Source organism: Penicillium argentinense, assembly GCF_028826775.1.
Source record: "Penicillium argentinense strain IBT 30761 chromosome Unknown utg000003l_segment0_segment0, whole genome shotgun sequence".
NCBI lineage: Eukaryota > Fungi > Ascomycota > Eurotiomycetes > Eurotiales > Aspergillaceae > Penicillium > Penicillium argentinense.
In genome coordinates this window covers 89,049-115,761 of record NW_026622662.1, presented here as the reverse complement: position 1 = coordinate 115,761, position 26,713 = coordinate 89,049, and the positions used below count along the sequence as shown (strand labels likewise).

The 26,713-nt window shown below is 46.2% G+C and overlaps 6 protein-coding genes across 6 annotated transcripts; 3 read left to right on the top strand and 3 right to left on the bottom strand.

Annotated features, from left to right (window-relative positions):
• Positions 1 to 3,489: 3,489 nt before the first annotated feature.
• On the top strand, positions 3,490 to 4,081 carry N7532_002211 (hydrophobin family protein; the record flags this gene model as incomplete). The annotated part of the gene is made up of 3 exons (XM_056614705.1): positions 3,490 to 3,832; positions 3,884 to 3,975; positions 4,025 to 4,081. 3 exons carry the CDS (start codon positions 3,490 to 3,492, stop codon positions 4,079 to 4,081), a joined length of 492 nt encoding a protein of 163 aa, XP_056477677.1.
• Positions 4,082 to 9,497: 5,416 nt separating this feature from the next.
• Positions 9,498 to 10,090, bottom strand: N7532_002210 (hydrophobin family protein; the record flags this gene model as incomplete). The annotated part of the gene is made up of 3 exons (XM_056614704.1): positions 9,498 to 9,554; positions 9,604 to 9,695; positions 9,748 to 10,090. The coding sequence occupies 3 exons, from the start codon at positions 10,088 to 10,090 to the stop codon at positions 9,498 to 9,500; spliced, it is 492 nt and encodes a 163-aa protein (XP_056477676.1).
• Positions 10,091 to 15,753: 5,663 nt separating this feature from the next.
• N7532_002209 (hydrophobin family protein) lies at positions 15,754 to 16,344 on the top strand (the record flags this gene model as incomplete). Its single annotated transcript, XM_056614703.1, has 3 exons — positions 15,754 to 16,096; positions 16,147 to 16,238; positions 16,288 to 16,344. The coding sequence occupies 3 exons, from the start codon at positions 15,754 to 15,756 to the stop codon at positions 16,342 to 16,344; spliced, it is 492 nt and encodes a 163-aa protein (XP_056477675.1).
• A 2,566-nt stretch (positions 16,345 to 18,910) lies between these two features.
• On the bottom strand, positions 18,911 to 19,187 carry N7532_002208 (Manganese transporter p.t1.c1; the record flags this gene model as incomplete). Its single annotated transcript, XM_056614702.1, has 2 exons — positions 18,911 to 18,998; positions 19,057 to 19,187. The coding sequence occupies 2 exons, from the start codon at positions 19,185 to 19,187 to the stop codon at positions 18,911 to 18,913; spliced, it is 219 nt and encodes a 72-aa protein (XP_056477674.1).
• A 4,375-nt stretch (positions 19,188 to 23,562) lies between these two features.
• Positions 23,563 to 24,633, top strand: N7532_002207 (uncharacterized protein; the record flags this gene model as incomplete). Its single annotated transcript, XM_056614701.1, has 1 exon — positions 23,563 to 24,633. The coding sequence occupies one exon, from the start codon at positions 23,563 to 23,565 to the stop codon at positions 24,631 to 24,633; it is 1,071 nt and encodes a 356-aa protein (XP_056477673.1).
• A 910-nt stretch (positions 24,634 to 25,543) lies between these two features.
• Positions 25,544 to 25,963, bottom strand: N7532_002206 (uncharacterized protein; the record flags this gene model as incomplete). The annotated part of the gene is made up of 2 exons (XM_056614700.1): positions 25,544 to 25,895; positions 25,956 to 25,963. The coding sequence occupies 2 exons, from the start codon at positions 25,961 to 25,963 to the stop codon at positions 25,544 to 25,546; spliced, it is 360 nt and encodes a 119-aa protein (XP_056477672.1).
• Between the last annotated feature and the right edge of the window lie 750 nt (positions 25,964 to 26,713).

The window sequence follows — 26,713 nt, the reverse complement described above, 5'->3', positions numbered from 1 at the left end:
GCACCTATGGACGCTGGGAAATATCGCAACCGCCCTCTCCTTTACGGATATGAGTTCTTTATTTGTACCAAGAAAAAAGCTGTACAAACAGAAACGAATTTTCTTGTATTCGGTTTCACCCATACTTCGGGGAAGAATAGCACCCAACTAGAGGATAAACAAGACCGTATAACCACGTGCGAGGGGGAAATGCGAATGAGTTTAGGCAGCGATGAACTTGCTAGGTATTACGGATAACATGTCACTTGTGACTGAAATGATGACATGAAGACTGTCCGATGCAAATACAAAGGAAATCTGCAAAAATAATGCTGTTACGGACCCTGCAACACGAGGGGTTGCAGCCTACTGACGAGCCACCAAGAGCCAACACTGATAGATGGGTATAACGATCAATGGATAGATCATGCCAAGCCTCATCTACCACTATACCATCTACCACGAATACCATCAGGGAGGACTAGATATTGAAGAGGGGAACGCTCGATGGCCGCACGCGCTGAGACGTGCGTGTCGATTCAGCAGAAAAACCACCACACAACACACGCGTAGCAATCAGGAAATAGCGAGAACCCCAAATGTAGGGGTCAGGTCGGGGAGGTGTAAGAAGGTGTATTCTAGAACTAGCTATCCGGCCACTGTATACTGCCGGCTATGTCACGTAACATGGATGGCACCCATGTAGTAGGGGGAGGGGGTCTCCCCACTACAATATATAAAGACACTCTTTTACAGATATATATTTAATTCTTCGCGATCAATCACACTTTGTTTCTTGGATATACCTTTGATTCATCTACACTGTTCGGCCCAGCCAAACATCCTACAAGTAGCCAAGCTCTTCGGACTGACCTACTTGGCGCACTCGATAGCCGCACCTCTGCAAGCATCCTAGAGACCCAAGTCCGTATAAGGCGTAGCATCGCAACGGTACGGTGCGGACATGCTTGGAGTTACAGATACTTAATTTTCACCTAGGAACACAAAGGTTCACCGCGCCCAGTCAGTAGCGCGTAACAAATGCACGCTCAAAAAGCCACGAAGCTGCGCATATTTGGCCTGCTTCATATCCACTGGATATCCTCAAATATCCAGTGGAGGTTGGGTGGAATGACGTATCCACAAAATTGAAGGTTAAGGATATCGGGTGATATACCATATCCGCAATTTGCAGAGGATATGTGGATACCGAGGGATATTGAGGATGTTGCCACAGACTATTCAAGACTGAAAGTCCTGCGGGTCAGTGCTTCCGCCAGTTGCCAAAGGAGTAGGAAGAGTAGGAATCAGGGTCCTAGACGAGATATGAGAAAAAAGTTACATCAGAACATGGGGGAGGTCTACTTACCACCGCGAAGTGCTCCATATAGGCCGCTATGGTGGTTGTATGTTCCCAAAGTCTAAGAGGAGGAATTTGAGGGGATGGCTAGGAAAAGGGAGAGGTGTGTAGAGAAAGGAGGAAATGGAAGAAAGGGATTTCTGGATCACAGCACAGCTGCGGTTCAGCAAAATCTCCCCTTGTAACCAAAAGTTTAGAAAAAAAGGAACCCACGACAAAACAGCACAAAACAAAACATACAGCAGCAGGGACTCGCATGTGGTCACCCACCATACTACTAACCCGCCGGCGTGTGGCTAGTATACGGTCAATAGTCGGGTGGGTGTGCCCGGGTGAGAATAGGGTGAGCGCTAGGCCTCGCCAAAACCCGCCCACGAAAACCCGACCCACGGGTTGGGTTGTGTCTTAGTCAGCACACCCATGGGCGGTGTTGATTTATAAGTGATGCTACAGTGTTCATGTTGTTGAGTGGAATTGATTGTAAGATACAAGTAGACTGGTGAACAGGTATATAGGCATGCACGTGATCCCAGCCCCCCATGATTATCCCAGTAACCGGGATATTTCAACAGACAGGGTGAGGACAGGGTGAGACAGTGTGAGAATCGGTGTCTGACGCACTGACCCCTTTTAGCCAGACCAGAAAGTAGATTATTGGCCACCTTGCCTCCATCTAAAACGCTTGGGTCCTTGGAACCTGCACACAGTTACTCTACAAAACAGGGGCCTAGCCAGAGTCAAGGGGGGTCTTAGGAGCTTATTACCGTTAGCGAGATTACCCTGGATAGTTGAGGAACTTCGTCCCTTTGGTGATATCGTATTATCGTATCGTCCGTAGCATCCATGCTGAAAGCAATATCGGTGAAATTAGAATTTCACCCTTGACAGCTTTGAATTTAGTGCCGTACCTACCATGAGTTTGAGAACTACTACCCATTATGTGCTAAGGTTTAGATCCTCCCTTTCAACATGGCTTGCCTAAGCGTCTTCGGCCCAGCTGGTAACCCACTCAATATATACTAGCAGCAAGATTACTACACGGCGAAAATGAGACGTCTTCCTATAGAAAGCTTTGATCTGGAATGTAGAATGTGGTGTATTGGCAAAAACGAGGGCTTTTTAATGTCGCTAGCACCTGTTCTAACTAGTAGCTGCACATTCGTATCGTTTCAGATGTTGTGGTCAGAGGATGGTAAATTTAAGTAACTAGTTGGGTCCCGGAGATATGATGACGCATGATTTGTATGCCTTCGTCAGTCGGTGTCCAGCATTGATTAGCATAAGAAAATAGATCGGTACAGGAACGATTATGAGCAATATAATCCACTGATATAAACCCTTGGGAGCCGCCTGCCTTTGCTTTCATAATGTCACCTTAGGAAGATAATAGGTGACTTGATCATTTGGCTGCCCAGGACCAGGTCAACCAATGCATGTCGTCAGCGTAATGCTCATGGATCCCGGAAATTCAGATGAAACTAGTACTCTGGAATTATGTTCTCGTGTAAAGGCAAGGGTTTTCTCTGAAGCGACAGGTGAACGGAACAAGATTGACTGCCTATTGAAGCTTGCGGCTGTTACATTCCTCACCCGAGGTCCAGTGCAGATGGGAGATTACGAAACACGTGGTAGTTCATACCAAAACTACGTTTTATGTGAACAATTTCACGAGAGGAATGATAACAATAGCGCTATATGGCGAACAGGGATAGGAACCGTGCAACTACCGTGCCAAAGAATGCTTTGAGCAAGCGAAAGGATTGCCGTCCCAGATGACTGCCACGATGCCAATCACGACCTGCAGACCATCCCCTGTGCTGCTAAGGACTGCTAACTTTGAAATATGCTGCAACAATTAGGATCGACAGCTTATTGCATTAGTGGCCGACAAGGGGTTCGGGAAATACGTAGATCCATATCTGGTATGCCATAAAGGGGAACGCCCTTTCTCATTCCACTGGCGCATTCTTGGAAAAAGTGGAACAAACAAGCTTACGAATAAAGAAAATGTGAGGCTCACGGACCACCGAATAGATATATAAAAGCGTGTTCGTTCAATGCTGATTCAAAGTCTATTATTCATAACTCTTCATTGCCAAGAGAATCAAGGAATTGGAAGACCGACCGCTTGAGACCGAACCGCCGCCACCATGCAGTTCTCCCTTGTCGCTTCTCTAGCATTCGTTGCCTCCGTCGCTGCCTTGCCCCCGGTCGGCCCATCCGCTGGGGGTGCTGGCAATGCCAATGGCGTTGGCAACAAGGGCAACACCCACGTCCGATTCCCTGTCCCCGACGACATGACTGTCAAACAGGCACAGGCCAAGTGTGGTGACCAGGCCCAGCTATCTTGCTGCAACAAGGCTACTTATGCTGGCGACAGCACTGCCGTTAACGACGGCATGTTGGGAGGTGTTCTTAGCAACCTCATCGCTAGTGGCTCTGGCTCCGATGGCCTTGGTCTCTTTGATCAGTGCTCCCAGTTGGATCTCCAAAGTATGATACTTCTTGTTTATGCTGATCTAAATATATACTAATTTGATGCAGTTCCGATCCTCATCAATATCCCGATCCAAGATTTGGTCAAGAAGAAGTGCCAACAGAACATCGCTTGTTGTCAAAACTCGCCATCCAGCGCGGTACGTATTGTGAAAACCCTAACTTCAGTCATTTACTGACAATGAGCAGAACGGCGATCTTATCGGGCTTGGTCTTCCCTGCGTGGCGCTGGGAGCTCTGCTGTAAAACGCCCAGTCGTTTCGACTGCCCATGGAATCACGCGCACAGGATTCCACACACTGGTTCATAGTCCTCTTGGTCTCGTGAAGTATCAGCAAAGGCTGTCCTTGGAACAATCATGGAATCTAATGTCTTGGTGATATTACATATAATAAACATACTCATGAGTCTTGTTCCTAGCCCATAATTCTATATTTTTAGGCATATCAAAATTGCCATGGTTTGATCACGTTACTACGTTAAGAGTATTTCCTATTACGACAGCATACATTCCCAATTGTCATGACCTGCAGAAAGCGAAGACAATTGCATGTTAGACATCATTTGCCCTTGAGATATTAATATTTCTTTACAGAAGCCGCCTCAAAGATTGGTAATTCCCGATTCTTTCCGTGCAGCATTGACAAGCTACGAAATCTTCCATGGAAATTCCTTCTTCCAAACTCCCTCCATGGGTATGCCGAGGATAATTTTAGGCATTCGTTTATATCATCCTTCCAACCTCTCAAAGCACACCGGGGTGTCACTTATCAGGGATGCGTCTTTCAGCTTGAAGTATTTCTGAAAAAAACAAATCCTTTATCCTGGCTGCGTTTCCACCTTTTCGTCTTGTCTGCTTCTGTACGAGAGTAATCCACAGAAGCAAAGAATTTCAGACAAAACAAACCGAGCAACAATGTATTGAGGGCGGTCTGTTTTATCATTGTCATATGGGCAGGCGAACGTTTGGAATTTTCCCCAGCAATGACCGATATCACTATCATATCAGTAACTGCATCGCCGAGAAATTCAAGTCTTTGATAGCTTCTCCAGTCATGCAAGGTGCAGCAAGAAGGATGTATCACAGTTTCTTCTAAGAGAGACAGCTTATTGAACGTATAGCCTATCCTATCAGCTAACTGATAATTTTACCTGGCATTTCATGGCATTATATTGGCTCTCCAAAACCAGATAACATGAACATGGTCAAAAGAACGAGAATGTTGGTAAGAAATTATGAAGACAGACTTCGGCTCTATGTAGGCCACCATCTTCATAAGCCGCACCTATTAGTGCCTCGGCCACATCCGCAAGCGTTTTCGAAGATAATGAAAATGCCGATTGCGGTTCCCTTGGCAGCGCTTACAAGATAGCTGTTTCGAATATACTCATCTCTTTCAGCGGAAAGGCGTCCTTCTTTCCAGTATGGCTTCGATAAAAACAGCCAAGAAGATGTTGAACGTTTCAGTACTGTGTCTCCGTAGAGCTCGTAGCGATGGTAGTTTCTTAGACATCTAGCTGCAGGAACAGTGATAGCGGCTATGACTGATTTTGTGCTCAGGAAACCGACACATTTGAGAGTAGTATTGCTCAAGACGCTTCCAATAAGCGTCGCACAAGTTCTCCAGAATTGGGTGAATACAAAGTCCGAAGGTAACGTCTCCAGCCGTAGTCTTGTCAGCTGAACAGTTCCGGGCAGTCATCTTACACAATCTGTTCCATCATCTTCTTTTGCTTGCGTGAGAATTCGCAGCGACAGGAAAGATTAGCGGGATTGGACTGCATTCAATGGTAGGGAAGGAGTTGCATGCAGCTGATTTCTGATCTTCTGAGAACATAAGCGTGGTTTGGCGTTACATTGTCGCGTATGATCCTCCCCTTCAATGAAGAAGCCTCGAGTTTCCCAAGCGCGCTGGGTACACGTTTTCTACCTCCATAGAGATCAAGCCAATCTTTCAGGCCGTCGAAAGAGATATCATTCATTTGATTGGCCCACGCTGCTTTTCGACCCGAAATCCGGTCACTGCAATGTGGACGTTAAAAAGGTCTTATCATGTGACTAGGCTACTTCAGAAGCATCGCGGATAGAACATTCCTTTTACGATCAATTGACTCCATGTCACTAACCCTTGGCGTGATTCCCAACGCTAGGCTCCTTTGTATAACAACCCTTGCGTTCGCCCACTACGTTCCGACCGTCTTTTTAAGATATAGTTGGAAGTTGGTGGACCGCGTATGTGATGGCTACCAGTGCAAGTAGATGAACAAGTCTGATTTCGATTACAACCCCTGAGCTAACAATTTATAAGGGGTAAAACTAATTACTTAATCAATAATGTTTATATTAATCTTGTTGAAGAGAGTATGCTCTGGTTGTTGACCCCCATTGGGTGTAGATCAGGTGATCTTATCAAGTTGATGTTGGAATCCAGGTGCTGGAGGACCTAATTGGGTTTAGATTTATGCCTTATTGCCTTGTTTTGAAGTTAGTCAGCTTGCCCCCATAAATTGCCAGAACAGGGGCTTCACAGCAATTCAGACCTCTACCACCCCATTGGTTGTGGGATATATCCACTTCTTCATTGTTCCAACAGTTGAATTTTATCATGTGATCCGTATGTCGAATTGGCCACCGACTGATATGCAACTGAGGATCCGAGCGACCGCCTAACACATTAAGCTTGATAGTGGAAATTGGAGGCGTTAAGTTTTACGTTTCTCGAAAAGAAGCTTCAGACCCAATATCGCGGGAACTCATGATGTGCCTATTTAGGACGAATTGAAAAAGAGAATGAGAATGAGAAGTCATTGTGCGTGATCCTGAACACACCGAAAGGGGAAACATGTAGCCTTCTCCACGCCCAAATGGTATGCGAGATCCGTTGATCTTAATCAAATGAAGCTGCATTTCTGCCGAACATGATGAGATTATGTCCGCTGATTCAAGGCCGAAAGCAACAATGTCATTGTCTAAGCTTTACTTTGAAACGACGCACTAACATCCTGCTTAACAGAACGACAATTGTCTTCACGAACACACACACGAGACTCTGTGTAGATGAATGCAAATTGAGAATTCAACTGTATATTCCTCGGTGTGGATGAAGCTGCGATCTACACTTCGTGAGTGCTAGATCTGCAGGATACCGATCAGGAATCCGATCCTTTTCTGCGAAGGCAATATGGCAGACAGATGAGACGATATTTTAAGACGGTCGGCTCTCCTCACCTAATCCTCTCCCTTCCAGTTGACAGAGCAGGCACGGATCTTTGGCTGCTTCACGGCAGGCAGTCTCTGGGCAATCAGCTGATAATGACCGAACTTGCGACGTTTATAGCTCTTAAAAGAACGTGATTAAACAGAAATTACAGAGTAGCAGATATATTCTTTGCTAGAAGGGCTTCAATAGTGGAGGTATTTCGTCGGTCGCGCCCATAGGCAGCGTAATAAATTTGCGTCCTAACATGCCCCACCGTTTCTGCCTAAGCTAATGACAGTCTGTCCCGACTATAGTGGTTCAATCTGTGAACCAGAAAAGTAATTCAGGTCCCTCCCTGCCTTAGTTCCCATCATTCGCCGATGTTGGAATTTTTTATTTCATTTATTTTATTTCATTTATTTTTATCTTTATTTTTTGCTTTAGTTATAAATATACTATGCACAATCTATACAGCAAGTGCAAGTCGCTTGTAGTACTATGGTAATACTCATTTGCTATGAGACGGGTCTGAAAATGTGGAATGTCTGAGATGACACTTCACCGATGGATGACCCGATCAGAATCTGGCAAGGAGCAAATTAATACGTGGCATGTGAAACTCCGCGAAATCCTTTGATTCAATTGAGCATCATACTGGTGGGCTCAGGGAAAGAAAAAAGAACGGTGGAATTTATATCATGGCTATGGATCATGTTAGAGACCAACGGGGTGAAGGAAAGAAGAGAAAGAGGATTTAGCGGATAAGACAAAGGGCCGCGCTCTCAAACCTGGAATATCATCCTTTGTTCACTAGAAAACCTACCGACGGCCCTGCCAAAAGGAGTAAGGAGATGTGAATGAAGGGAGAGACAACATTTCTTCGACTGGTCTGTGAGCCTAGAGTTTATTTCGTAAGAAAAATGCCAGCAGCCATCATCCCTTGCGCCTCCGGTTTCTGAATATTGCATTGTCGTTGTGATGAGGAGAATTATATAATGTAGTGGGGAGACTCCCTCCCCCTACTACATGGGTACCATCCATGCTATGTGACATAGCCGGCAGCATACGGTGGCCGGATAGCTAGTTCTATGCACCTTCCTACACCTCCCCGATCTGACCCCTACATTCGGGCTTCTCGCTATTCCCTGTTAGCTACGCGTGTATTTTGTGGTGGTTTTTCTGCTGAATCGACCCGCACGTCTCAGCGTGCTGCCATCGAGTGTTCCCTTCTTCAATAACTAGTCCGATCGCATCTCTGAAGATGTTCATGCCGGATAATTTCCCTGTTCCCTATTTCGTGTTGCGTATTTCGAACATGCCGCAACACTAGCCATTTAGGTATGAAATCCGCAATTTACCATCAATCGCAACGATGAATTTGGCATACTGATCTATTTATTATTCCTCTTACTAGTTCACATACCAGGTAACCACATGACCGAAATGAAGATCCCCAAATTGATGCTTGATGCGGGAGTCAGCTGAGCCTGGTCACCGCGCTTGGACTCACTTCGTACCTGTGTCGCGCATTTCCCGCGCCTATGAGCCAAATCTTCATACAATGACCGTTCGCAACTTTTAAGCGCGCTGAGCAGGCTCAGCTGTTTTCCTGCGACGTCGGTGCCGAAGATAGCAAAACATGAGTTGTTAATTATATAATACTTTAAATATATGTCGTTCTGCTACGGCGAATAAAGTTTTGTGTTGGGTGTCAATTTTTACACCATTCTCTTTCAACACACCTTTTGATTTTAATATGGATCAAGATGACAGCCGTTGCGCTCTTGCCACTCAGATTCTAATGTACTAATTCCTTCTTGTTCTACGAAGCTATATTATTGATGTATGAATGCTCGTAACCCGAGAGTAAGACACGGGGGGAGAAAATATTCGCCGTTGACAATCGATCGCGTTACTGATTACTACCTCCCTAAGCAGTGCGTATGAAAGTCGAGATATCCAATATTGAAAATCAGTTCATGATCTACGAACCCTATCCAGAGCAACGTAAGTCCACTCTGTATCATCAAAATTCTTCAGCGTTTGCGATGCCTTGAGGTGGCAAGGAGCCCGTCCCAGGCTGCCTCCTCACCTGTGGCAGAATGTGCATATATTAAAGAACTTTCGATTTCTGATTGCATGTTGTGGTCCTTCTGAAGCATGGATCAATCGATTTACGAATGTCCTTTTCGGTGACTCCTGGAGAAGGGTTAATCAATGCTACGCTACACGGAGACCGAGCTCCTTACGAAGCCCTTCTTACTGACAGTCGGGCAACAGAAGACGGTAAACCTAATCCGGAGTGGTACAAGAACGTATTGTTATGTGGGTACCTTATGTGATATTAAAATTTAGGTATAATTATTGAAGGCTCTGTGATCGATTACAAGATCATAGAACCTTGAAGATGAAGTTGGGCAGTAAAATTGGGATGAGCAGATGCGAACAACACGTTGCCTGCATTAGAGCAGAGCTCCCAGCGCCACGCAGGGTAGACCGGCTCCAATAAGATCACCGTTCTGCTCATTGTCAGTAAATGACTGAAGTTAGGGCTTTCATAATACGTACCGCGCTGGATGGCGAGTTTTGACAACAAGCGATGTTCTGTTGGCACTTCTTCTTGACCAAATCTTGGATCGGGATATTAATGAGGATAGGGACTGCATCTATTAGAATGGCCACAAAGTCGGGATAGGGTGAATGCAAGTGTACCTTGTACGTCCAAGAAGGAGCACTGATCGAAAATACCAAGGCCATCGGAGCCAGAGCCGCTAGCGATGAGGTTGCTAAGAACACCTCCCAGTGTGCCACCGTTAACGGCAGTGCTGTCGCCAGCATAAGTGGCCCTGTTGCAGCAAGATAGCTGGGCCTGGTCACCACACTTGGCCTGTGCCTGTTTGACAGTCATGTCATCGGGGACATCGAATCGGACGTGGGTGTTGCCCTTGTTGCCAACGCCATTGGCATTGCCAACACCCCCAGCGGATGGGCCGACCGGGGGCAAGGCAGCGACGGAGGCAACGAAGGCCAGAGAAGCGACAAGGGAGAACTGCATGATTTGCTCTTGTATTCAGCGTGTGTCAAAAATAAACGAAATTTACTGATGCTAGCACACCGGTGCTTAGGTGCTGCTTTATATATTATTATATTGGGAGGCTACTAACAGGAATGTAAACATCGATCCTTCCCGGAATGTAAACATCGGTCCTTCCCGGAATGCTGAAGGCTTGCTCATTCCACAAAGCCCCACTACAAAAATGTCAAACCCTTGTTGGGCATGCGCACGAGCCAAGGCCAAACAAGGGTCAGAAGCACAGGCCAAAGCTATCGTCGAAAGAACTTTGGCTAGAAACGTCTTTTGACGATAGCGCCGTCCATACAGGATATGTCTGGTTATTAAAGCCCCTATCTTTGATGACTTGGACACTTGGTAGTAATTTTCCAGTAGTTGTTCTTTAAAAAAAAAACAAATGTAATAGTAATTACCGGTGCTTTGATGATGATGATGATGATGAATTCATTTGTCCGATGTAGCTTGCTCTAAATGTATGCTGCTATGCGGGAGTGCTGTCAGGCCTGCCGACAGCTTGAAGGTGGTCGCCAGCCCACTGAACGATTGTTTCCCTGGCTTGCAACGCAAGCCCCTGATTGGTCGCCCGAGAATGTATGCAAACATGACAAAATAGACAAAATAAACAAAAGAAATCCAAAGCGAACGTCGCTTCCCCTCTACCCACTCTCCTTTCCACAATCAGACTTCATTCTCTGATCTACTTTATCCCCTACCGCCTTCATCTGCGCAGTCCTCTGGGCCGTCGGCTGCCGCTCCTGCGCTCGCTTGCATCAAGGGAGTACAGTGGACCTGGCACTGCACTCCTAACGGGCACCATCCTTCTCCTTCCGTCACACTGTCCTGAGGGGTCATCCTTTCTCGTCGCCTTTTTCCGTGCCGAGAGCCAATGGGTCGACTGCTTGAAACTGGTTTAAGAGACCTGTCTGGACCATGAATTCGGCCACAATTATGCGAGCCTCTGGCCCCGTCAGGAGCTCGTCGCGTCGCAGAGCAACTCCGCGGTCGGACAGAGCGTTTCTCATCCAGTTGCGCTCATCTTGGAGTAGCGGGCATTCAAGCAAGATATGATCGACGGTCTGGTTCCCCAGATTGCAACCACATCTCGCTGACTCGCGCCGATTGATGCGAGTCAAGTAGGCAGCAAGGCCAATTCGTCCAGTACGAAGCTGCATCAGAATGGACGCTGTCGCTTTCCGCAGGTCGGACCAGTATTCCAGGGTCTTCTTTGTTGGTCGTTCGACTAAGCGTTTCGTCGGTCGACCTGTTCTCTCTATAGACCATGACCTTTCCCACTCGATTTTTGCCTCGCGGCGAATGCGGCTTTTAGCTGCAGCTGCAAGGCGAATATAACGATTGTTCGGGTTTTGTGGTCCTTCTGGTTCCTGGGCCGCCTCCTTTGCGTGTCGGTCGACACGTTCATTGCCGGCCACTCCTTGATGAGCAGGTATCCACCTGAGGTGGATTTGACGGCCATTGGCTGCGTGTTGCCTTACCAGGTGGAGGCATTCTTCCAGGTAGACCTGTCCTGATGGCATACGTGGTTGGCGGAGCGCCTTCAATGCCCCTTGGCTGTCTGCAAAGATGACAAACCCGTTTCTTGCCTGTGCCGCCCACGGTTCCGTGGTCTCCAAGATTAATTTGAGTGCCATTTCGATGGCACGGAGCTCGGCAGCGTATACAGTGGACGTGTCTTCGCCGCCCATTTGGCTGTGACCGTGGTGATCCTCGAGATCAATGACTACTGCTGCTCCAATTTTTCCCTTGATCCCACTCCCGTCGGTGTAGAGAATCAAGGGTCTTTCTCTCGGGTCTTTGGGTATAATGTGGTCGTGAGTTTTCACTGCCATCTCTCTGTCCTCGATGAACACTTCTGGTGGCGCTTGCCATGGTGCCTGGACGAATGCCTTCCGACTCTCCCAGTCCCTCGCCAAAGTTCCCGGGGAAGCCGTAAGGCATCCGCTGGTTTTCCAGGCTTGCGCCTCCATCGGTGTCCACCCAGACCAATCTCTCTCGTCCACCGGTCGGCGTCGTAGCATTGTTGGTGGGACAGCCAATACTGGTCCAGTCCGTAACCGTAAAGTCGTTTCTTTTACAAGGCGGTTCATATGGATCGCAATTGGTGGTACGTGTAGTTCTGTGTTTAGTGCCTCCGCTGCTGTCGTTCTGAAAGCTCCGCGGATTTCTCTATATTCCATCTTCAAATCAAATGAAACTTTTGAAATACATATTTGGACTGAGTCAGTTGGTCTGGTTTTGCATTAATTACTATAGAAAAAGTCAATTTTTTATTATTGAGGTTGGTTTTGGGTTGATGGTTGAAGGAATTGCATTGAAGTTGCGAAAATATATCCTGGATAGTTAATGTATCACTATATTCATATTTTAGACAAAAGTGTGGCTACAATAAAGACTACCTTTTTAACGTCAATATGTCTTTGCCTATATTAAATAAAAGTGTATTTTCTCTATCCTAGTTTTCTAATCTTTAATATAGAGAAATTCAAGTAATTAATTAAGATTTAGTTGATCATTATAGACATATATGCCTCTTTCTCTGACTGAGTGAAATATTTTAAAGGGGTTTTCGTGTCTAGTGGGCTAAGAACAGGCTATTTATAGGATTTTATAAGCTTCTATAGGCTATTTATGGGTTTTCGTGGGCTATTTATAGGCTGTCGTGGGCTTTTATAGGCCCTATTAGGATCTATTAGGCCTGACCCACCTAATTTCTTAGATCTCTTTAGTTCTTAGCTACTTATCTTCTTCCTTTTGATTTTTTAACTTATTTTAAAAGTTCCTAGATTAATATAATCACTAAGGGTATTTCCTCTTATAATCTCCCTCTTCTCTATATATCACTAGACTCCTTACTGTGAAATGTCCCAGAGTCAATAATCTGACCTACTAATATCTCTATAATAGAGATATTAGTGAACCTCTATATTATTTAGCTTCTTTAAATCCATTTAGTACACTGTTTACTAGCTAGAACACACTCGATTTCGATCCCTCTTTCCTCTGAATAGTAATCCCCCTTACGATTCCTCCTTTCCTTAACTAATTTAGACTTAATTAAAGAAAGGTATACGTACTCTATACCATAACAAACTATATAGAATAGGTAGACTGGGGGCTACAGATAGACTATAGATCAAAAAGCAAGATTATATAGGATTCTAACTATCTTTTAGATATCTAGAATCACTACAACTAGGTCAGATAGTGCGCTAAAGGTGATATATAAAAGGTGCAACTAGCTCTTTAAGTATACTTATCCTAAGAAGAAAGATAGGAAAGAGGGACGACATAGAAAAACAACTACATTAAGACATCTTAAGACTACCACGTATCTGAGATTTAAAAAGCAATAATCGTAAAGGGATGAGCTCTTAAGATTCCTCAAAACAAAGATATACTATTTCTTATTTTGTGATTATACTACAAAGATTAATAGCTCTAATTCTACCAGGATAATAATCCTTCTTCTGTTAATCGTCTATTTTCGCAAGAAAAGTGAGAAACAGATATCTTACAGTCTATCACTATTAACCGGCTTCTATTTTATCTTACTGAGCATCTGGCCTTCTAGTTAACGTCTAAACGATAATGCTCGCTCTGCCCTAACACCTCTAGTTATTCCCTCTGCTAATACAATCCATCATCGACTAGCGAGATTCGTTAAAGAAAGACAAGATAAGGTTCTTCGATTACTACTAGTTGATTCAAAGATTTCAGTTACACTTAATTACTAGATTTCCCATTCTCGCAAGTATTTATAGTGATAACTGGCTACTTTATCGACGTTAATTAGGTTTATCGTGAAGTTCTTCTCAGATTTAAGCCACTTCATAGCCCACACACTGGTACATATCTGAGCAGTGTTCTTCTAGAAACACTGGTTCATTATCAGATCCAGGATCGAATCTTTAGACTAACTACCGACAATGCATCAAACAATAAGACATTAGGAGACTCACTCCAATCAGCTTTGCCTAACGATGTTCATATTATCCGAACGCCTTGTCTCGCTCATGTTATCCAACACCGTCTCAACAAGCTTCTTGAGCGTTTAAAAGCTGTTCCACTTAATGACGATACAGAGACAAGTGAATACTCAATATTACAGCTGGAAATTGCACAAATTATACAGTCACGGAACACCGGGCTGTTTGCAGTGTTTAGCGGACTTTGGGCCCCCATTTTTGGGCTGGGCTTTCGTGGGCTCTGCGGAAGTCCAGAATATATGTGACTGTATGAATGACCAGGACTGTTTCACCATGATATGAATGCATTGACACGTGTATCTACAAATATATAATGCGTGGGTGCTTGCCTAGTTATAACTTGTTGTTACATTATAACTTGTTGTTACATTATTGCCCTTCGGTGCGATAAGCGCCGGTGATGAGAGGTTTTTTAAGTTACTAGTTGCTAGAAAGGGAACGGAAATCGAATTTAGCAGAGGAAACAAATTCTGGTAGATATGAACTCTACGTAGATGTGGCGAATCGGTGAGTCCACCGAGCATGTAATACTGCCTCCAATTTAACCGAATGAGTGATAAGGCCGAGTAATTTTGCAAACGAACGCAGCACAGCAAGGAATTGCCATTTGCATTGACATCACCTCCCAAGCCAGAATTTTTATCAGGCACAATAAGGGGCAGAGGCTTGCTTTATTTGACCGCAACACAAAATAGCTATTGGAAACATGACATACGATTGCTTGATAAGAACGGCGGACTGAAGGCACTTAAACAATCGCTTGGAACAGAACCAGGTCAGAATTGCCTCGGTGCGCTGAAAACCCCACTAGCAGGTTGAGGACAGAGGCCAATGAGACAGGTACTGACTTAGTCACCACAGTCACCTGACTCTGTACCTCCTCTCTCTCTTCCTACGCTCTCTCTTCCTTCCTCTTCTCTCTCTAAGATAGCAGCAGATAGCCAATACCACCTCTTCTCACCCGTTCACCATCATCCCGTACATCTCACACTCTCAAATTTCTATGCTAACTCATGGCCCAAGGGCAAGAAATATTGAAGGACATTCGGAAGCGACATTATCTGGTCGGAGGTGCTGATTTGGGTAGCCGTCGTCATCCCTTGCTGCACGATTTACCACCCGCCAAGCCCTCCAAATGCCTTTGGTCCCTTTCGGAGCCCCTAGGTTCCAAACACTGAACTCGGATTTAGGTCTGATGGAATGTCGTAACCCGCGGAATTCTACTGGGGAATGTTCGGTCACGACCGAACGAGAACGCCTTGCAGAGACTGAAGAATCACTTAGCAAGGCACAGGAGTGCCAGGTCTACTGCTTTATTCGCATCCAAGGAGGTCCGGTACAAGGGATATCCATACCAGGAGGGCTCAGGGAGGAAGTGATTGACTTTTCAGATTCTTTGAATATCAAATTGAAACGTAGGAGGTTGCATTACAGGGTAAACGGGCTTCCAAAGGCATCCTGGCAGGTGGTCACGGGCCACCAGGACGAGATATAAGTACTTGTTCTCTTACGATCCAGCTCCTCTCTTCACAGCGTATCACTCTCGTTAAGCGTTACTATCCAGCACGCTCGTTACACTCCGCAAGAAGTTCCAATCCGAAAAAGGATATTTTTATTTATATTTTCCATTTTTTCAGCAAAATGCAATTCTCTCTCGTGACCTGCTTGGCCTTCGTTGCCTCCGTCGCTGCCTTGCCCGCGGACGGCCCATCCGCTGGGGGTGTTGGCAATGCCAATGGCGTTGGCAACAAGGGCAACACCCACGTCCGATTCCCTGTCCCCGACGACATGACTGTCAAACAGGCACAGGCCAAGTGTGGTGACCAGGCCCAGCTATCCTGCTGCAACAAGGCCACTTATGCTGGCGACAGCACTACCGTTAACAAGGGCATGCTCGGAGGTGTTCTTAGCAACCTCATCGCTAGCGGCTCTGGCTCCGACGGCCTTGGTCTCTTTGATCAGTGCTCCCAGTTGGATGTCCAAAGTATGATACCTTTTGTTTCTGCTCATCTGATGTGTACTAATTTGATGCAGTTCCGATCATCATCAATATCCCGATCCAAGATTTGGTCAAGAAGAAGTGCCAACAGAACATCGCTTGTTGTCAGAACTCGCCTTCCAGCGCGGTACGTATTATGAAAACCCTATCTTCAGTCATTTACTGATATTCAACAGAACGGCGATCTTATCGGACTCGGTCTTCCCTGTGTGGCGCTGGGAGCTCTGATTTAAAACCCCCAGTTGTTTCGGCTGCCCCTGAAATCATGCCTCAATTTTTCCCAAATTTTACTTTGGGCCTGCAACTTATAGCTGGCTCACGAAGTTCTAATATTGAGAACCATACATACGGCATGGAGCCCATTCGATGGAATACCATATTGTGTTCTAGATCAGTGATCAAGTTTCTCTTGTCAGTTGTGTGCTGTACGATATGCCGTGTAGGTTGTTGTTACTCTGCTTCAGTAGAATAGAACCCCTTAACAAAGGCTGAACTAAATTCATTTCGTTCTCCATATGCCTATTTGGATGGTAGTAACTCGCACGCAATCTTTATTAAAGTTTCACTACTTAAAATCTGCATCAATTAAACGGCAGAAGGCGCCTCTACATGTATTGGTCATCAAAATAGTGGATGCGGTAGTGCAGACACAAGTGTCCGATTAAGATCTGATTTCTCATGCGGAGATACAAATATGGCACCAACAATTTGCTAACTTGTCCGAATCGCCTAAGAAGTGTGTAGGTCGAGACCCCTTCTTGGCTTGACAGGATCAATCTCGTCATATGAGCAATATGCCCATGCTTCCGTCACATAATGAGATCTGAACTTTTGACGATGATGGCATTTACTTATTTCATCTGCTTCCGGCAATGCACAGAGTTGTTATTTCTAGAAATACTACGAGAAGTGAACATCCAAGCGGCGCTTGTGTCTACCGAGTGAAGAGACTGTGAATAGCCTCATGTCCGAGCAGACCTTTGACACTCAGTTAAAATCATCTGCCTCGAAACTCAGATGTATCAAAAATATCTGATAATCTTCTCATAAGAGTTTGTAATCACCACTTCGTGTTTAACCCGTTGAGCAATATTATTCAATTCCTTCCGATTTGATTGGCGGCTCTCGTAAGGTACGGTATGGCCAGCATCCCATATCAAAGGTTCGCTACGAAGCGCAGACTCATTGGTCCCATGATGCAAGTCCAAATCGATACGTCCTTGTAGTGATTGCCGTGATATGCTAAGCAAGAATGACCTAGTAACTTTCAGAATTAGGATGCTTTTCCTATCCCTAGCAAAGCAAGCAGTGCCACGCTCATCATCACAGTCAGTAGCATAAGGACTGCGGCAAAGCGGAGGGCCCAGCTTCCGCTCCATAGTGACCTTCACTCGTCTGTTCGACAAAGACAGTCATGTATAATCGAGGCATGCAAACCAGATTAAGGGGGGGTGGGCGCGCTAAGGCCAATGACAGGATGACGTTAAGAACGACCTGATCGGCAGCGAGAGTCTTGTCAAGCCCTTCTTGCCCACAGAAGCCGCAATACTTATACTGGGAATAAGTGATGGAACATATGATAAGACGCCGAAGCCAAGGTGTGATACTCCATTTCAGCATGGCTTCGCTCACCATTTGGTCTGCCATAATGCAGACAATGCCAGCAGAGATACCGGACAGAACAGGGGCCAAAGCAAGCATATGACCAGCAACTGGACAAATGGAGGAGACAAGCAGCTTGCGGATTTGTCGCAGCTAGCTGATACAGTATGGCATTGTATGCAAGAATGGGGCAAATCTACCAAGGGGAACCAATCCAAAAAGATAGGATGAATTAATTGAAGAAAAGAAGAAAAGAGCGCATGCTGCGAGGACACGTTAGGGTGTCCTTGCTTACATGAGTAGGGTGAGGGGTTGAACCTCCCGATCTCGGAGTGTCGAGAATCCCTTAGTACAAATGAAGATATCACGACACAAACGGAACTAAGCTATTTCGGGTGCTGCCCCACTATCCTCGACAGGATTCCAAAGACATCAGCATCAGCACCACCTGGGAAGATAGAGAGATGCACCAGCCACAACGAGGATGACTCTGTTGACAAAAAGAGCAATGTGGAGTGTGAAAGGGCCGAATTGATTATTAAATACGTCATGCAGTCACGACGTGAATCGACTGGCCATACTCAATTTCCCCTTCACTGCTTCCCAAAGGCAATGTGGACTTGACGGACCCCAATCACACATCGAAGTCTTTCGGTCCAGACTGGACTACGGCGCTACCAAGGAAGAGGAAGTGTGGCATTACGGTCGCACCGAGAGTACCCACAGCTGTTTAGGGACTATAGATCACAGTAAACAGTTGGATATGGTCTTTTGTCAACTCTGAGAGAGGTAAAATACTGTGGATTCTCCACTGCTCTTGGTTATTCAGCATCCACCCACATTGCAATAGTAATTGTATGGTAATTCGGGTCATTCTCGGAAGAACTGTGATGTAATACGCAGTTTATAGCCCCTGGATCATTTTCAACAGATCGGAACACACAGACACACTCTCGTTAATCCATCTCATGCATCAATTGGCCGTCCCTCGATACTAGATGATACACGTATCCGACATCCTGACATCTTTGACAATCTCTCCCACTCACCCTTCAGATTGAATAACAGACGACGTATGTAGATAACCCTTAAAATGCTCTCCGATCGACTGGTCCTTGATGACAGAAGGCTCAATGAAAAGGCTAACGACAACCCCAGCACAAGGGCTAGAACGAAGAACTCAACGAGCGGTAAACTCTACATGGATCCTTTGGGGCGCCAGAAAAGGAGCGGGAAGAAGACATCTACCAGGGTAATAGCGTATCCGGCTATCACAGGAATGTTTCTAAGCAAATTCAACGAAATTGTAGATTTGCCTACGCATTATCCGTCGCGATGATTACGGCCTCTGAGAAAATATAAAGAATGCAAACATCCAGCGGAGCAGATGTACGCGGCAAGTTTCAGCCATATTACCTCGTTCAATACACATGAATTGGAGAACGATTGCAAATAAAATAGAAAAGTAAGGCATAATTGAACTGCGCACCGGATGCAACGTCAGTAGTATAGTTTCCCTGATTGTTATATGCGACCGCGATGAGGCAACGAGGACTCAAAAAATGTCAAATTTCGCCAATTTGGGACTACGGCTTGAAGCTGCGCAATGGAAGAAGTATTTGGAAGAACGATGAGGTGATCTGGAGTTCCTCTGAGGTTAGCACCTCCAGGCCTAAGGAAGATCAATTTATCGTTCAGCTGGGCTAGTGAGGATGTCAAGGGCTCGCAACAGAACAATAAATTCATAGTAAGTTTGCGGGACCAATGCTGGCTGCAGGGCTTTGAACAGGACTTTCAACAGGACCCCTATTAAAGCAGAAGTCAAGTGAGTACCTGGAGAGCCCGAAACCGCCCGGATTGCGTCGTCACTTGGAGCGAACCACCGTATTACAGGTGGGACTCCATTAGCCTTTGAATTCTTCGGTTCGAACCCCGGCCTAGGAAAAAACTTGGTTGAAGCTTGCTCTATTGAACTTCGGAGCAATAACACCGATAAAAACTGCTTCGTCTATTGTACAAGTCACCGAGAATGTGTCCAAGTATTCCTCGCGGACGGCGCGGACAGTCATGAATAGCTGCCCAGATGCTACCCCTCACACGTGATGACAACCAGAATCATCTCAATCCATTCCAATGGCAATATCCTGGACCATGCTGAACGTGATCGCGCGACCCGAGTGATACCAACAAGCACTGCCCTCTCTAAACGACACTCATCCTCCATTCACCCTGAGCCGCGCGACCGTCAAGCGGCGATCAGCTGTCTCTCCACTGGGTTAGACGGAATGATTGGCATGCATTGGTATTTGACGTGTGGCTAAAGCGCGGCCAGTAGGGGGGTGGGTGCCGCCCAGGTGAGGGGAGAGTGAGCGCCGCTTTAGCGTCGCGCGACCAGGGGTGAGAAGGGTGAGTGCCCAATAAATAGGGAGAGAATGGGGTGAGACCAGGTGAGAATCACCCTCCGTCATGCGACACTCGCGCACTGACCCTCTCTTCTGAAGTGGAATGTGACTAATTGATTGATTCCTGCATAGTCTGAAACCCTCCTACTTACTGCGAGATGGATTACGGTAGGCGGATGATGTGCACCCTATCAAAAAAAAAAAAAAAAAAAAAAAAAAAGAACCGGCCGTTTCAAACCCCGGCAACTATTCATATATCAACCTCTTGTATAGCATTTGTATAAGATGGTTGTATTGAGTGTGGATCTGTGGGTCTCGGACCCGGTTCTATTGATACAGGTACAGGTCTAACCCTAATCCTAATGCATGAGTAGTGCGTATCAGGTTGACAGGACAGTACTATCAGTACAGGGAATCCAACACAACCCTAATTGGGCGTGTAACGTAATCGGTAAGCGAGCGCCGCATCTAACCATTACCCTACTATATTATAACTATTTTATCAACCATAACGCCTTGATATATTCAAATATAGCTATTTTTACATTGATTGATCCTATGCACATATTCTCTGCACCCACTGCATCTTGGTTGGCTGCGTGTAGCGCGGTCTGGAGCTGACTGAGCGGTCAGAACTAGCTGCTCGGGCGGTGGTTGAATAGGCTGATTTGGCTGATTTGGCCGCTGAATCAGCTCTTGGGCCTCTTGGACAGTTAGGTCACCCTTATTAGCTATTCTACTTGTTGATTGAGTGCGCTTTTGCTTCTGTTTCTCATTTGCGGCGCGAAATTTTTGGATTTCTAACCTCAGGAGTGCTGTCGAGGCATCTGGATCTCGCAGGCTTTGATAACTTGGTCGATCTGCTAATTTAAAGGACTCAGTGGGCTTTTTGAACGTTGTTTTAGTAAAGCTTTGATCGAGGATGCTTGTCGATGTAGTTGGGTTGTGGCTTTTGATGTTTTTGGGGAAAAAACGCTTGATCACACAAGGTGGAAGCGTCCACCCAGATGCGTTGATCGACTCGATCACTGTCATCCACTCACGATTCCCTGGCCGTAGAACTGCTCTTTTGCCATAGTATTCACCTCGTGTGATAACTTTTGCACTTGATGTAAGACCCATCGCGAACCTGTCGTCGAAGTTAAAGATATCCTCGTATAGGACACCATATTGAAGAATAACACGCTGAACGCAGTTAAACCAGTCGCGGATAATCTCTGGATCCTCGCATTTAGCACACTGATAGTCATGTCTGCGCAGAAACGTGAATCAAGCTCTGGGTTGCGTTGGGTATAGTTAAATACCCTTTTTTGACCGATTCTCTATATATTTGATGAACCGCGATTCGCGAGTTCGTCATCTCTCGTACGGAATTAAGCCTAGGCGTTGCTCCACGTAAATACATAGAGGTAATCCATTGATTAAGAGATTCCTCTTCGATTTGGGATAATTTATGGCCATTGGCGCGCGTATCGACGCGATTTTGATGGCCTGTAAAGTGACGGCGGAGCGTTCAATCCGAAACACACAAAACACGTGCAGCTTCACGAATAGAGCTGATTTGTTGCTTTTTGATAGCTTCGATAGCTAATAGGACCCTGCCCTCTTGTTCAAGAGATTCTCTAACCGAATCAGAACGTTTTGGTGGCATTGTGGGTGGTTGAATATAGTAGGTGCGCGGAAGTGACGCGTTTTTGGTTGGGTGTGGCGTTCGCTTGCATGCGGCGCTCGCTTACCGATTACGTTATTGAATTCGACCATCGATTGAAATTGCCTTTATACTTGACCAAATTCGGGCTAGGGCTGTCACCCAAAAAAATAAGCTACATAGCGTCTAAACTGGAAATTCATATGGGCACTGTCTCCACTTTTCCACATAAGTATAAGTTGCGACGGTTCGAAGGAAGTCGTTTTCCGCTCTTTTCTGTCTGACGAACTGAATGCACACATGACTTGGAGCTAACGCATAGCTCCTAGGAATGGTTGGCCCTTGGTGGCCGATCAGTGAGTTGCGGCCCCAAAACTAGCTATGGTGTCACAGGGTTTATAACATGATGGTTGCTGGTCGACGGTGCTGTGAGGTCAATTATATGCCATCTGGTTTCATCATGTGTCAGTAGCAAGAACCGATGCTGTTGCAGCTGCGTACGGCATGTTGTATTCAACGACATACCACTTATGCGTCGTGTCTCATGGCCAATCATATAAACCTACCACGTATCAAACTAGCCGCACTTTGTGTCGAGTCATGTTGAGTATCACGGTGGCTGAACCTTATGGCAGGGATTGGGAACAGATATATAAGAGGCATCCGGCCCCTGTAATAGATCACTCCTCAAGTCAATCAATAAGATTCAATCAGACAATCACATATCTTAACAAGTCAGGTAGCCTGAGACTCCTCTAGTGAGCATCAGCTGGCAGCTATTAAGTATACATTGTAGGGGTGGATTTTGAATATCGAATAGTCGAATATTCGAAAATAATTGAATTTCGAATACGAATAATCTGGAAATTCCTGCTTACTAATGTTGAGTAACTACCTGGATGGCACCCATGTAGTAGGGGGACGGGGCCTCCCCACTACAATATATGCTCCCGACTCACACAGACTAAAATCAAAACCATCTGCTCAGTCACATTTAATTTCCCCACTCTCGATCATCCGTTTCCGTCCTCCATCCTCCATCCTCGCCAGTAGCGCAGTCTGGCAGGTCTACACGAGCGTAGTGTAGGAAGGAAGTGATTGTGTGTGTGTGTGTGTGTGTGTCCTCTCTGCCATCCGAGTACTCTCTCGTGAGCGAGCCATCGAGTGAATCCCCTCATTCAGTAGGTATCTTACGATTGCGGACTGGGATGTCTTGCCCGCAGCTTATACGCTTGTCACTTGAGAGGCCAGCTGAATGCTCATTGAATTAGACCCCACCTTGGCTGCAGGGCAGCCCCTCCCTCGCACCTCTAAGCGACTCGATGGTGGTTTTAGTTGCATAGACACAAGGATGCGACATGGACTGTTTTGGAATAAGGGTGGCTGGACCTCCAATCGGAGGTCTAAAATCTCCGAGGGACATTCTGCCCTAGCCTGTCATTCTTCCGAGAAGAGTTATTAAGTGTGCAGATCTATGTAGAAAAATCCAGTTGAATTCCGGGAGATGAACACCCGCACCCCACCACGTCAACATTGACGGGAGATTGTGGACCGTTGTATTCCGAGGCGCTCCAATCGCACATCTGACAGGACGCCGGACAGAACGGCCTCAATAGCAGGACACAGTGTGCTGTGCGAATACTTTTTTCCAAGCTAAAATGCATAAAATATTTGGCGGGGGACCGAATATTTAATCACGCCATCTGCCTCCAGAATGTAGCCATTTCCCTTCACTTTCATTGCCTCACTCCCAGTTAAGCTTATTTGAGCCAGAGTTTCTATTTTTTCTTCTTGCTCCGATGACTGTTACGAACGAATCAAACGGCACTCCCGCCGGGCGCAGACTGCTGTTTATCTCAGTGCCCCGCACCGCCTCGAATCTTCTTCTCAGGATCGTAAATATCCCGAAACAGCCAAATTTGCACACCACTCCCAAGGGAGGCTACTTCTTCTACCCCGCATTCATCGAATCCACCCAAAATGGGAGTCTCGTGGACAAGCCTGCGGACCAATGGACCGCTGAAGACATAAATGCGGTGAAGACTTCCAGTCAGGCGTGTCTCGACAGCTTAGAAGAGTATTCATCGCGCGCGGCACAAAACAACCAATTGATGTTCACTAAAGAGCACGCATATTGGATGTTTAGCCCTGCTACTCGACGAAAGTTCATCACTGGCCTTCATGACGATAAGTTCTTCGAAGCATTTCGGGTAAACACCCCTGAAAAGTATGGACCCAAAAAGTACTCGCGATCCAACGAAACCATGTTCTCAGATGAATATCTCCGCTCATGGCAAATGGTCTTCATCATTCGCCACCCAGCACTGGCGTGGCCATCTATGTACCGTGCCATGTTGAAGCTTGGGGAATCAGGAGTGATAGACGAAGATGGCGTGAAAGGTGCATCGGTCGCAAACATGACTTTCCACTGGACCCGACTTCTCCATGACTGGTGCCTCGAGCAACTGGATGTGCCAGTTTCTGCACCCGTGGTCGATGCTCACGATTTGATCCACCATCCTGAAATCGTTCTCCAACTTTGCGAGCAGACTGGACTTGATAAAAGTGTCGTGCAGTTTGAGTGGGCGGACAAGAGCGAGAAGAAATCTCTTCACTGGGCTTGCCACAACTCGAATGCTGATCCCGATGAAGTAAAGCTGCATCAACAGGCTGCGGGTGTTATGCTTTCGACGCTTGAGAGTTCTGCGGGCATCATCAAGGACAAGGCCCCCGAAACAATTGACATCGCCGCGGAGGCAGCCAAATGGAGAGGCGAGTTTGGAGAAGACGTTGGCACCCTGATAGAGAGATGTGTTCGTGACTCCATGTCTGATTACGAGTATCTCAAAGCTCGACGAATCACTGTGTGAGATCAAATTATATAGGGAACCTGTGAGAGAGTAGGTTACACTGCATATATGGAAAGCAAGGATTTCAAAGCTTCGTGTGTTCAAACTTTCATGGGGTTCTAGAAACAATAATCGAATGATCCCCTTCTAGGCTTTTCGGCGGATGGTGGTAGTAACGAGGTGCAAGCAATCATATCCAGAAATTGATGAGCAGGAGATTGCGCGAGTATGGAATGCAGCAGTGGCTTGGACCAAGATCAACACGGCAGATCAGATAACGCTTTATGGAAAAGAGTCGCAAAACATTGACTCACACCCGAATTTGCACATTCGGCGATCCCAAGACGGAGTATGTCGGATTCGAGCTGCTCGGGTCTTTCAGCCGTAAACTATCATACACCATTTTCGGTCTTTTTCAACAGCCTACCTTGTAGCGGCCTTTCCCGAAGGAAGTAATTTCCCTTCCATAGGACATTCGTCCCAATCACGGGCCCGTTTGCCAGCAAGCTCCTCCTTGCTTTGTCCTTACTTGAGAAAATGGCAGGCAGTGGTGTGTCCAGGCGATGGGTCCCACCACCGCCCACTCCACTCGCTTCTCCACCCACTCGGCCTTCTTCTCTTCCTTCCTTCTGCCTAGCTAGCCCAGATAGTTTGAATGGTCTTTTTCACTGTTCACTGGCTAGCTCACTCATTTAACCAGTCCTACCATGTTCATGCATATGGTACGCTGTAATCCGGAGTGGTTGGGCGACACGGCGTCGTAGGCCGCCTGGGCCCATTTAAATACTGTTCCATGCCATTTTCGGCTCAATTTGCTATTCATTTATTCAAGAAGTCGCGGAACACCGACACGTCGGCGTCTAGCCCGCTGCGACAGGGCCACTCAATATTCTGAACCATGTCGATGTTTCGTTTCCAGTGAGGAAACTTTTTAAAATGTGTGCCATGTTATTATGTTGCGAAGAGTAAATGAGACACTTGAAACATCGTCTCGGCCATCAAGTAGGTCTTCCGTTCCATTGGCAGCCCAATCGAAATCAAAGAGAAGGATATTGTCTGTTTCGGGATCGACAAGCAGGTTGCGTGGTGCAATGTTTTGGTGCACAATCCCTAATTTCAAGTTGAGGAAGTCGACCAGCTTTGCGAACTGCTTGAGCCATTCAAATCGAAAAGGCCTTTTTGGATTGGCAGTCTCCAGTGTCCCAGTATCCCCTAGTGTAACGTCCGGGATATATTTTGTTATAAATCCAATAACTCGGGACTCTGTGACTTCCAGAACAATGCTATCAAATGGCACAATGTTCAGGTATTGTGGAATCTTGCTTAGCAAATTTATCTCCTACCAGAACATTTGCAATCTACGCGGCAATTTTAGAGGATTCAATTTGGAAGCAGCCTGCTTATCATCATATGACAAGAGATTGACACCTGGTCCAAGCCGACAAGCTCCTTTAATTGAGAGAAATAGTCTGTAGGGCAATAGTGAAGTGATGGGAAAAGTAAAACAGGAATTGAGGCAACCCAAGACGTGCTATCTTCCTCCGGGACTGTCAAGTCTCAAGGAAGTTGCCCAACATCATCGACAGTCATTGAATCGACCGCCGGTAAAAGGACATCAGCGAGTGTCTCATGAACTGAGATCTCAGAAACCTTGTCTGGTGGTAGAATTCGAGCGGTTCCTTTCATTTTGATTGATCTCAGTTAGTCCCAAACCCAGACGTGGCATTCGGCTTATATGAGTGGGTTCTCTGTGGATCCAAAATCGCCCTGGCTCGCTCTCCGAGAAAAATATGTCTTCTGGTTTGATCATAATGGAAAGAGACAGTCCTTCCTTGGTGGATGTTGGCCTATCGATGGACATATCGTGGTTTTCATGGACCCTCAACGCTTGGATGTCCAGTGAGAGGGATTGTGGTTGAGCGAACGGGGACGATGGTCATGCAGTGTAGAGGGGCAGAACACATTCAGCCTGACCGTCCTCTGGGCGCTTAGTAGTGACATGGCTGACTTCTCCAAGCGCCAATACGACATAAGTCTTGTTGCAGCGCGTAGAAACGGAGTGTTCAAATCTTAGCTGAGTGTTCGGAGCGACTGTTGGCCT